This window comes from Mizuhopecten yessoensis, unplaced genomic scaffold (genome assembly GCF_002113885.1).
Source record: "Mizuhopecten yessoensis strain PY_sf001 unplaced genomic scaffold, ASM211388v2 scaffold9561, whole genome shotgun sequence".
Classification (NCBI taxonomy): domain Eukaryota; kingdom Metazoa; phylum Mollusca; class Bivalvia; order Pectinida; family Pectinidae; genus Mizuhopecten; species Mizuhopecten yessoensis.
Genome location: NW_018408109.1, coordinates 1368192 through 1381253, shown reverse-complemented (window position 1 = coordinate 1381253; position 13062 = coordinate 1368192). Strand labels below are relative to the sequence as shown.

The following is a 13062-nucleotide window of genomic DNA, read 5'->3' as shown; positions in this document are numbered from 1 at the left end:
TATGATAACAAATATCTAGTAAAAGATTACCTAAATTGACAATTTCTAGCTTTATATTTTCATCATTTTTTACACACAGATACACGTTTTCGTCAATTCATTTTCAAAACGTGACAACCCTTGATGAATTGGTTTAATTTATTCACTTATTGTATTTCTACATTTTATTAAATAAATTAACTAACAGGAAGATCCTCGAAGCAGAACCTTTAAAGCAGCTGTTTCTGCATGTCTGAATGTGACTACTGAAGAATGTTGAAAACGATCCTGACTTCACTGGGGAGTGTTAAACGATATATTTCATCATTTATTACACTGATCTGTTCTTAATTAATGATTGAAACATGACAACGTCTTTGATTGAATCTTTTTTTATTTACTTCAGTACATATCGAGTTTTGGTTTCCTTTAACTTCATAATTCAAACAGGAAAATCCTCCTAGAAGTAGCTTCCAAGACAAGTTTTAGTTCAAACGTATACAAATGTTTTCGACATTACTATCAATAGGTTATTGTTTCTTAGATAGTTGTTCCGACTCCGGCCTGGTCAGTTGGAATATGTTCCACTTCTCTTTTTCAGTCATATTCACTGCTCCCTGTTTCTTATAGAACTCTATGGACGGTTTGTTCCACGTGTGCGCCACCCACTGCATCTTCTGACAATTATGTGCGGTACCAATCTAACTCAAACACACACATATGACTCTATCAGAAATGTGTACATGTAATATAAACACTGAAAACAAATCATCCATAACAAGCATTAAAAACTAATTAGCAAAGTAAAGTTATTCAGAATAACGAATTACTTTCTAACTTTACTTCTCGTGGTAACAAGTAAAGTTAGAAAGTTATTCGCTATGCAAAATTATAAAGGATTTCCAATTGAAGTATATGTCGGTGCCCACATTTTGAAAGGTTCCAAGTACAGGGGATACCTCAGAGAATATTAACAACGAGTTCAATTAGGATTGAATAGGCATTCACTCTGAGCCAGGAACATGAGCATGTTCTATGAACAAAATTTCATTTTTGACAATTATCGAGTATTGGGTTTAAAGGGTTATAGAACCAGTGCCGGTGCCCAACTTTTGAACACGTGCATGGAGTGAGACAGAGACAATATAAAACATGTACAGTTTTCCGTTATTCGTTATTCCGAATACTGTCCAACTTTACTCTGCAAAATGAATATTATCTTGGAAAGAGTGTTAACTTTTAACTGTTGACCTTTCTATATTCTGAATACTTATTTTTGTATTTAATATTTAAATTCGCGATATTCACCAATTGACGCGGAAACATGTGTCTCGAAATGAATATGACTAGCAGTGACACAAGCATTGAAAGTTGAATATTTTCATATTGAACTACGACGATTCGATGCTGACTATGCGTCATACGTCTTGTTTGTCTCAGAGAAATGTTCACCGAAGTATTGTGGGAAAATCCAAAGAACGCAGCCTTTATACGTTTATTATTGTGTTAGACAATGAGAATATTTGCGTAAAAACCAAAATTTGAAACTCTATGTACGATTGGTTAAATGATTTGCATGGAAAAACTTTGAAACGGAAAAATTAATATGAAAGGACAGTGCAAACTTTTAATATCCTGCGGTAGTACTAGTGAGGAACTAATAATTATAATGATAAGATCCACTGCAACAGAATCACAGAAGGGGAATTGAAGAGTTCAGGATTACCTGCGCTACTGTCTTGAAAAGTTTTGCCCCTATGCCACGCCCCCTGTAGGCCTCTGACAAGAACAAATCCTCAAGGTAAATGATACGTCCAACCAGTGTAGCGTAGGTGTAGAAGTACAAAGCAAACCCCAACAACACAGTCTTGCCCTCAGCAGCTGTAACAACGGTTGTCAGTATTATTACATGTGTTGTTATAATAACCATTGTTTAGTATCACGGTAGACAGTTTGTAAACGGTTTATGTGCCAGGTGAAGCATGGGGATTAGATATGTAGGAAATGGTTCAGTATGAAAATAAACGTCAAGGGAATACCAATGTGTGAACAAAACCGTCATTCGAACTCAAAATTAATAACACTAGGACAAACTATGACCATAAGAAGCATTGACATGCACCCTCTTGAAACAATATAAGGAGAGTACGACAAGGGTTTCTGGAAGAGTAAGAAACTAAAATATGGAAATAGACAGTACACTGTAGAGGATACACATTTTAATAAGTGATTCCTAAGCCGAAGACACAGCAGAAAGCTCCCAATTTTATATGGGGACATATATACATGAAAAATATACAACATCCCATCAGGAACCGAGCATGTTTTTCGAATAAAAGTAATGACAAAATTGTATACATTCCTAGCAGGAATCGTAATTATAAAGTAAACTAAATAATAATTGGTATAAAATAAAAGTAGATTATAGAGAAAACTGTTAAAAATAGGTATATTTTTGTGATACTTAACTAAAACTGAAATCGTATTTGTAGGAAAAATATTACGCTTTCAATGTGAGTTGATGCAAAAAATTGTTTTATTGATATCTAGTGTAAAATGCTATATTATTCATTATTGACAATACATGAAAAATGTACAACATCCCATCAGGAACCGAACATGTTTTTCGAATAAAAGTAATGCCAAATTTGTATACATTCCCAGCAGGAATCGTAATTATATAGTAAACTAAATAATATAGAGAAAACTGTTACAAATAGGTATATTTTTGTGATACTTAACTAAAACTGAAATCGTATTTGTAGGAAAAATATTACGCTTTCAATGTGAGTTGATACAAAAAATTGTTTTATTGATATCTAGTGTAAAATGCTATATTATTCATTATTGACAATACATGAAAAATATACAACATCCCATCAGGAACCGAGCATGTTTTTCGAATAAAAGTAATGCCAAAATTGTATACATTCCTACGGTTTCAGTGTGAATTGATACAAAAAAATGTTTTATTGATATCTAGTGTAAAATGCTATATTAGTCATTATTGACAACACAAGATGATAGTGTTTGTTATGGTTTTAACACAGTTGTGTATTTTAGTTACAACATTAACAAAATACGTAATTCTTTTCGGCGATTGGTACAACATATTCTAAATGATATTTTATATGCATTACTGTATACCGGAAATCTTTTGCTTTTTTAAAATCAGTTTAATTTTCGCTTTTTTCCGCCCTCCTATATGAGGGCGAATATGTCATGACAACGAAAATAAGTAAACAGCACAATAAACATACTTATCAAATTCGAAGGGCGAAATTAACACTTCGGCGAAAATTGTTTTCATGAGCAAAGGGCGAAAGTCTGGCTAGGCGAAAGTTTCCCGGGAAACAGTATTTTGTACGTAGTATGTCAGTGATAGCGATGGTACACTTTGTTGTTCTATAAGCACCCCTAATTTAAATGATATTTTCTCTAGGACCTCACATAAGGCATGATAACCAGTGAGGAGTTGTCAGTTTATGCTGTGGCAGTTTCACACTCCTTAGAAACTAGTAAAAACAAATAGAAAAAATGTATGATGACAGTCAAAATAAGTCAATTCCATTACACATATCCAAAAGGATTTCCAATGAGTTTCAGTGATTTTTAAACAGAATTATGTAAACGTTGTGCATTGATTAGGTTGGCTTACAAGCGTCAGCTGTCGGGAATTTCTATTTAGCTCAGCGGTAGAGCATCGGGCTGGAGAGCCAAGAGTCGCGGGTTCGAGCCCCAGAGATGGCACTGTCTTTATCACTATTCCTCGTCCTATTACAATTATATTGTAGCTTGTCTATGAAGCGATCTTATATATAAACATTTATATTCTTTTATTGAAATTGAATATTAAACACAGTTCAATTTTAAGTTAAACTAACGATGACGCAACATTAGGTTTTGTCTTGCCCACATTGTACCGAATTTCTGAATGCATTATATTGTGTACATGTATCATATTTTACACTGCATTTCCTCACTCTCTTCCGACTGTCCCTGTAAATTGATCCTATTCGGATCACTAAATCTATAGTTAGATTTTTGTGTTGGTTACCATGAAAGGTAACAGATTTAAAGAATTGTATCAACACTTGTTTCTGTCTCCGATTCATTATAATATTATGTTCAACCATGTTTGTATTGTGTATTACTTATAGGATGTGATTAAACAAAGTTAAACTATACTAAAATTGTTTCCTATTGATTCTGATATATATATATACATATATTTACAATCAAATCAGTGCATTATATATCACCACATATGTCTATTACAACATTAACATCACTATTGTTAGACACAAATCTTTCAAAGATGGAAACAAAACTTACTTTTTGCAGTCGTATCCTCCACAACAAGGTATTCGAAACATTTCTGCTCGCCGAAACCGTCCCGTCTCAGTCCTACAAGGAAGGGGGTCAACCGTAAATGTTCATACAGATGTAGCGGATACAGGACATAGAATTGGTTAGTAATTATTTTGCATACTTAAGTATCCCCGGTACCTCTGTCAAAAACTGCAAATACACATTGGAAACTGTTGACCATAGGCATGACCATAGCTTAAATACATCATTTGTTATAGGGAAACCATACATTACGGGACTTGTATGGAAAAACACTAAAGATGATTTAAACAAAATATGATCTTCAACAGTGGGATAAGTGGGGAAACAGACACTGGGACTAGACCGGTATTCGAAATCTAGACTTCACATTGTTATGCTGTCACTAATACATGTGTACTATTTCTCTAACCGACTGAGCTACCTGGTTAACGGATACGTTTTGGCCTATCTGTGCTGCAGTTATATCCCCATAGAAAGTAAAGGGATGTGGTTACTGTATGTACAAAAAAACACAGTGCAAGATTCGCGTAATGACGTTTTTTGGATAAGATAGACACCACGCAGTTACTTCATAGCGTCATTTGTTGACAGCAATTTTGGACGCGTTTTTGTTTTACCTATGAATCCCACATGAAATTTAGATGTTCGTGGTACAGACATGCTACTCTTTATAAAACTTGTTATGCCTCTTTTGTTATAAGAAACAATTTAATTATCGTCACAAAAGAAATAGTAAGCTTACTTTCAGATATCGTCTCTAGTTGTTCCGGTATCTTGACGTGAAGATATTCCGTAAACTCCTACAGGAAAAGATATAACGATTTACGTTATGTAATTTTCCACGCAAATTGACAGTTTTTTCTCTCACTCATTCATCATTTATCAACAATTAAAATTGTATTCCTCAGCGATTTATTTTGCTGTTTTGTTTTAAAATAAATTTCAGTAATTGTTAATTCTAACTGATAATATGTATATAATATGACGTAATATTGCACTTGCAAGCACTACAAAAATATCCAGTTTCTTCCATTTATATAACGTTATACTTAAAGTGACGTACACATAAAGGTCAATATTTGTTACGTTCCTGTGATAGCAGGTGCTATTTGTTTGGGCTATTACATTTACCGTATACAGACGTGAATAATACACATGAGGTATAATGAGGTATAATGAGTTTTACAAACTTACTTGTATTAGCCGAAGTATCTCCTCAACGTCATCCTCTACAGCCGGTCTGATTTTGTAATCCGTCATTCTAAATGTCGATTGTTGATGAACCTATTCACTGCACTATCCTATAGTTGATTGAATAGGTCATGCCCTACAGATAACATGAAGTTCACCCTATATTGATATATAAGGCCCTCTGAGTTGTTTTAGCGATAACACCTGTATATCACAATTATTCATGAATAATTATTTGTTTTTTATTTATTTAGTTATTTATTTTAATTTATTTTGTAATTTTGCCTCTGAATATTATGATTTTATTTCATCGCCATATGGTGCTGAATTATTTCACGGATATCTGCATCGATTTACTTAACATGTAGATAAATACGGGCTTTCAGGTGCTGGTGGACGGTCAGTCCTCGAGGCTTAACCATGCAGCTGGATTTTGATTTCGCACGGTTTGTTTATAATATGAGTTAAAAATAAATTGTATTATATCCAAAATGTGTAATTCAGCAACGTTATAAAAGGTGTAATCCTACATAAGATTCAACAAATTTTAGACATTCATTTGTATTGACCATTACATTCAATGAGTTTTAATTGGACGAAACGGCAATGAAATGCAGCCTCATTTCACTTGCTTAGGAGTTTTGCATCTGATTTGCCTACGTCAGTTTTCGTCATATTGACGCATTTCAAACGTTTTTCGTTTTTGTGGAGATTGGAGCCATTTATCTTCGATGGCGACATTGACTTAGGATCTGGGCCTTCTCATTACTGCTTGAGCTTGGATCACTTGTTTCTTCGGTTTCCGCTTTTGCATGCGTGGTATCCTTTATGGTGCCTTATTTGATGGAATACATGCCCGCAGTGCCCCTGTGTATCCCCCTGTAAGATACGGCTCGTATCGGCCAACCAATAGGTTCTTGTAAGGTCTCCACCATAATTTCGGAACCAATACTTCAGAGAAGATCGTCATAACTGTGACGGACGTCTTCTCAAATTAAGTGTCACCGTACCCTATCTAGAGACGGGTTAGTTGTTTTCATCTCATATATACACGTTGAAGTCTCTTGCAAAGGACCCAGAGGCTCGGGAACACCGTTAAGGTTCTTTTGAGTGTAACCTAAGCAAACAAATACATAATACACGACAGGAACACTGACAAACGTTACATAAATCGCACACAATGACTGATTCAATGGTACGAATTACATTTAATATTTAAATAAAAGTATACATGTTTCTGCATTCACACTTACTTACCAGGGAATGCACGATGAACAGTGATGGTTCGAAAGCTGGTGTTCGAATGATAAGTGGACTGTTCGTGCAGGGAATAACATGTACTTAGCATGAACACAACCCACTCACTCATTCACTCAATCAGATAAGTTATCTCACGTACATATGTGTGACGCAATATATATATACGCGGAAACATACCTGCTCGGAGTTAGTCAACTCTGACTATTGTATACCAAAGTACGAAGGGCTACATAAGGTCCCTTCCATTCTTTCGGAACCAATACTTCAGAGTAGATGGTCAAAACTGTGACGGACGTCTTCTCAACTGAGAAATGAGACGGGCTATTTGTTTTCAATTAATATACATACGTTAGTGTCTCTTGCAATCGACCAAGAGACACAGGAACTTCGTACTGCTTTTGATAGATTATGTTAGTCGACTACTTTGTAAAAAGTCTTTTAAGGAAGGACAACGCAGGTGTTGTAGGGGGGAATAGTTTATTGAAGTTCAATGAAGAGATACTGACAAGAGTCCCTAGGGACTCAAAGGTCTCGACAGGTGAACCATGCAATTATTCGAATCGTTACACAAATGAAGCTGCAGATTGTTCGAAGATGTGCGTACATGTGCCATGCGCTTATTTTAATCAGTTTTAAGCAAGTCTGTAAGCGTCATGTGACTTCATAGTTTAAATTTCTTAATGTCGTTTTAATTAGGGCTGCAACCATACATTAACAAGACGATACGATACGTTTCATAATACTGTGGTCACGATACGATACGTATCACGATACATAAAGCAACAGTAGAAATAGACTTTGTCAAAAATGGGTATTACTTTTAAAGTTTCACACATCTCACGTCTTTCGAAGAGTATGCCGAGCTGGAGCTGTCACTCGCCATGGAACTGATATCAGTAGACTAAATTCAGAAACGACACAATCCGGAAAATATCGGAGGTGTATCGTAACCTCCAAAATAAATTGCGTATCGTACCGTATTCAAAATATAACGATGTATCGTCGCATGTATCGCTGCATCCCTAATACACATACAGAATATTCTGAACATATGCAGAATGAAAACACAAATAGGATAATCATCTCGGAAGTAGATTTTATGCATTGTTTTCCCGACCAGTATGTCTTAGTTAAAACGCTTACTAATGCTGTCGACATCATGACAACCAGATCGTTATGACTTAGATAAGTGTTCCAACTCTTGTCGATTCATCTGAAACACATTCAAGTTCTCTGACGCAGTGACGTCACAAGCTCCTCGGTTCTTATAGAAGTCTATAGATGGTTTGTTCCAGCTATAGGCCTCCCACTTCATCCTTTCACACCCCTGCGTTATACCTGCCTAATTCAAACAGACACAGATAGAGTTAGATATCATTAGTGCTTAAGCAATATGTGAAAAAACGTATTTGCACGTAATCAGAGTACATAGATTATGCTTCCAAGACCCAACATCGTTCAAAATATCTACATTTATATATAAACTTTATTTATGTCTTACCACAATTATGAAAAAAGTTATATTAATTAACTTGTATATTAATCACTCATGTTGGCCCGGATGTTACGCGCAGGGGTCTTAATGCGGGAGGACACCGGAGTACCTGGATAAACCCCACGTGGTTGGGAAGTTTACCCCATACATTTTATGCATTTCATAGTCCCCCACACGTTAATGAACAAAATTAAAATTCCATGTTATATTTTGTTTACACTCTAATATGAGACAACAGTAAGTGATGCCAAGGTGTACCAAACCTGACCCAGACAACATTTTGGAACTGATCGAAGGACAGCAAACGTTTGGACGGAATACAAACACAGTAAGCTTCGGTAATTCCAGTTAGTGACAAATAGTTTCATAAAGGTCAAATGACATAATATCACATTAAATTCTTGAAAAGCCGGTTTAAGGAAACTAAACATGAAAAAAAGGTCACTTTTTATGGATGTCTGGTAGACGTAATACACGTAAACAAAGTAAATGCGCGTTCGAATACACACACTAGTACATTTTAGGAGTGCTCGATAGGGGCAATACCGTCACAGTTTTACCTTTGCTACTGTTTGAAAAAGTTTGGACCCGATGCCACGCCCTCTGTAGACCGCTGACACGTACAAGTCCTCCAGGAATAAGACACGCCCAACCCATGTAGAGTAGGTGTAGAAATACAGGGCGTATCCCCACAGGAAAGCCCTGCCATCTGCAGCTGTAACAATCATCACCAGTATTAATATTGAGGTTGTTATCATAATTATAATTGAACTCTCACAGTAGAAAGAGGATACATGCTTAGTGGCCCGAGGGCTAGAATCGGTCGGGGACTGATACCGAGTAGGATATGGACATAGTAATATGATAACCGTTTTATCATATACTGCGCTGTAGCATCAACATCATCAGCAGCAACACATAAAACATACACCAAATCTAAATTTCTTCGGCAATGTAATCAAATTCTACCTTAGAAATAAAACACAATGAACAACATTACAAATACAGATGAATACGCATATTCAGCTTGTTTCACTTGTCCTGTATCTGACACGTGATATTTCAGAAAAAGTGTTAACCGGAAGTGCAATGGCTATGGCAAGCGCCGGGCGATTATTGGCAGGTCCGGGATATGGTCTATGCACACCCATATCATGGACAAGTATACGAAAATTGAACGTACGTGTTCCGAGAGAGGAATGGGAGTGTTTAATTGAAACAATGCGGTAACAATATCAAGATTGCAGTCGTTAATACTTGTTTACACGCCATTATTTCCTAGTTTACATTGTAAGACAAAGCAGATAATCTCCACACTATTCTTTTGAGTCCTATTCCCATCACACGTGTATATTATTTCCTAAAACATATAAACGTTTATTTGTGATTTGTTGTTTGTTTTTGTTGATGTAATTGTTGTTGTTTTCATGTTTTTATTAATTCACGTAAGTACATACAATGCAAACCAACCTTGCTACGAACATTTGTCAAACATTAACATTTTCACAAAATGGTATACTTTTTACTGTGAATTGTTACAAACACAAATCTTTTAGATAAATCACAAACAAAAAGGTATATTCTTAGCGATAACAATATCAAATTAGTATATCCTTAAAGTTAATTGTAACAGAAATAGTAAAAAAAAAATGTGTTTTTTTTTAAAGTATTATATCTTTAATAACAACTGAGAAAGATGAATTTGTTTGTATATATTTACATTCTGTATGTTTAGACCCATGGACGAAAATGAGTTATTTTTACATAACATATTCGACCTTATCACATGATGTACTAGTACTGCACATGTAGCTCTGTTCACCGTCCGCCGCGATGCCGCCCATTATGAACATCATGTAACGCGATAAATGGAATTTGTCAAGAACACAATGTTGTCATGACCTCATAAATGTTGAAAAAATAAATTATGTTCCTTAAATAACAACTCTCTTGTGATAGCGATTATACAAAATGTTTAAAATATTCAAGATGACACTAGCATTTCCTTCTACAGTATTTGATTCAAATAGCTATCAACAAAATGAGGTGACAGTTTATTTTGTTGGGGTTTTACTTCTTAAAGTCAGGAGATATAAAGGGTATGCAACAAAACTTGATGGACAAAAACGGTTATTTTCAATACACATTTCAATAATATTATTTCTATTGATGTTTTAACTGAGATTTACAATATCGATTATTTTAAAAATCATAAGTCAGTTACAACATTATAATTTCTGTCGGAAGCCATACACTTTTTCAAAATTCTAAACCAAACTTACTTTTTGTTGTAGTATCCTCAACAACAAAACATTCGAAACATTTCTGCTCGCCGAAACCATCTCTTCTCAGCTCTGTAAAAAGTGTTAACAGCTTAAAGACTTGTCACAAAAAAACAGTTGAAAAATATATGACCACATTATATGCTGATGTGTCTGTTCTATGAGTAAACTACTGATAATATCACAATTCGTGTATTGTTGTCCTGGTAATTCATCCTCAATATCCAGCGGCTACGCTCACGTACGCTCTCTGCAACCCTGGAGATCGGTCTCAGGTAAAACAAACCGGACCAATCGCTAGGCTGATACCTGTCCTTTGAAGATTACAAAGCGGCGACACACGACTTCAAAGTCAGCCAATTTTTACCGTTACGCGACCGCGAGATTCTTTTGATGTACATCAAAGGATCGAAATAGTCTTCTTGGTTCATCAACAAGCCTTCGATGTTGCTATGACATATTCCAGGGGTACAGAGAGCGTAAATGAGAGTAACCCCTGGAGTATTGAGGATGCTGGTAAGCATATACTGCTCTAGCCCGAGATTCCTCTGGCCCTAACACCGGACTTAGACATTTTGATAGATAAAAGTCTAGTGTGGGGCCAGAGCACACTACTATATTAAAACGTGGCATTCTCCGACACCGTTTGGTGTCTGGGTGCTTTGAGGAGGTGTCAACAAAAATCTACTATGACACAACACAAACCTCAAATATACCGATATATGGATTATTTATTGATCAGTTACAATTTGATTAAAAACAAAACAAAAATAGTAATACATACTTTCAGCTGTCATTCCCATTTTCTCTAATACATTGCTGTAATCTGCTAACTCCTGAAAGAAGCGATATGCATTTGTATACCATATTTTGTTATTTTTATACATAATTTATCTTCTATATTTTTCGATTTCCTTGATGTGTATTTCGGTTCTGAGACTTAGGATCGGTTATAGTATTGGTATTGTCTTTTAACACATTTTTAACATCGATAACACAGCTGAACATTGAATGTACTCGCAGTGAATTCTGTATTCATTCAAATAGCTTCAGATAGACAACACCGCGTATCATATCGGGCATAGCCATAGGGAAGAGACCACGCTTAATATAAGATGGGGGAAATATTAATGAACCTATGTGTCCTATCAGGGAGGTGTAGTGGACATCCCTGGTCCTATATGTGATTTTGTTTTCAAACATATATAAAACAGTTGATATGAAATTATATTTTATTCAAGAAAGCAACAACTTCTTTAAGCGAATTGTTCCGGTACTAAAAACTCCAGGTCATGTTTTTGTGTCATCACCCTGTGCACACAAACACGTTGAGGTGAACACGTGTGTATTTTGTCTTACCTGTCTCAGTCGAGTTATTTCCTCACAATCCTTATCTACAGCTGGTCTGATGTTGTAATCCAACATTCTTAATGTCACTTGTGGATAAAAGTGTGTTTCAGACCTACTTCTGGGCGCGGGGTTAAAATATACCAGTATACTAAAGCGTACGCGTCACACTTGTATATCAGTGATAATAGTTGAGGGCCCTGGAATATATCCCACACACACACATGTACGTTAAACCCGATCGGTCTTTACCGATGTTAGTCACCCTCTCACCAAGCTTGCTTTTAGTGTCAGTTCAAATATGTTACCCGGTATTTTGTTGCAATCATAGTATGCCTATAGGCTAGTTGTTGTTGTCTTCTTTTTTTTGCAGTGATAGCATCATCGGTAACCAGGGGTTACGCTCACGTTTGCTCTCTACACCCCTGTAATATGTCAACACAAAATTAATAAAATTTAATGTAAAAAAATAAATTGATTTATCTAAGCACAAATTAGGTTTTATTTATTGGTTGGTTGTTACCTAAGCCTAGCGGAGCATATTCATGTTAGAGTTATCTCCCCTATAACTTCCTCTTGCTATCTCAGAATCCATGGTAAGCATAATCATATTTTGTCAAAACAAATTTTAAGTTTTTGTATCTAAATTTTCGCTATTTTTGAAAAGGGTCATGCAGTTAGTCCGTCCACTTGTGTTACATGCCATGTTTGGTAATATACAATTTAAGGCTGTCCATATTCGGGGTATTCATAACAGTGTAGTAGATTCTATATCTCGTCTACAGTGGGCTCGGTTCCGGCAACTAGCACCAATGGCAGATCCAGAGCCGGCAGCAATCCCAGTAGCATTCCAAATGTTGATCTCCAAGCTGAAACTACGAAATTGATTTCAGCTTCTATTTCTGAGAATACTACTAAAGCATATGTTGCAAGTATAAATGTATTCGAGGCTTTCCGTTCACAGTATCATCTCGCCACATCCTGGCCTCCACCATTGCAAGATATTATCAAGTTTATATCATATCTGTCTGTCGGCAATTATGCTCCCAGCACAGCAAAATCCTATCTGTCGGGTATAGCTTTTAAGTGTAAATTGTTAGGCCAAGAGGATAATACACAAAATTTTATCATCAGAAAAATGTTAGCAGGAATGCA

General features: G+C 35.7%; 2 protein-coding genes across 2 annotated transcripts; both read right to left on the bottom strand.

Annotated features, from left to right (window-relative positions):
* Positions 1-366: 366 nt before the first annotated feature.
* LOC110458376 (diamine acetyltransferase 1-like) lies at positions 367-5592 on the bottom strand. Its single transcript, XM_021510044.1, has 5 exons — positions 5527-5592; positions 5075-5132; positions 4315-4386; positions 1706-1860; positions 367-680 (listed from the first exon to the last, which is right to left on the bottom strand). Exons 1-5 carry the CDS (start codon positions 5590-5592, stop codon positions 510-512), a joined length of 522 nt encoding a protein of 173 aa, XP_021365719.1. The 3' UTR covers positions 367-509.
* A 1662-nt stretch (positions 5593-7254) lies between these two features.
* Positions 7255-12169, bottom strand: LOC110458395 (diamine acetyltransferase 2-like). The gene is made up of 5 exons (XM_021510074.1): positions 11920-12169; positions 11345-11396; positions 10561-10632; positions 8839-8993; positions 7255-8125 (listed from the first exon to the last, which is right to left on the bottom strand). The coding sequence occupies exons 1-5, from the start codon at positions 11983-11985 to the stop codon at positions 7958-7960; spliced, it is 513 nt and encodes a 170-aa protein (XP_021365749.1). The 5' UTR covers positions 11986-12169; the 3' UTR covers positions 7255-7957.
* Between the last annotated feature and the right edge of the window lie 893 nt (positions 12170-13062).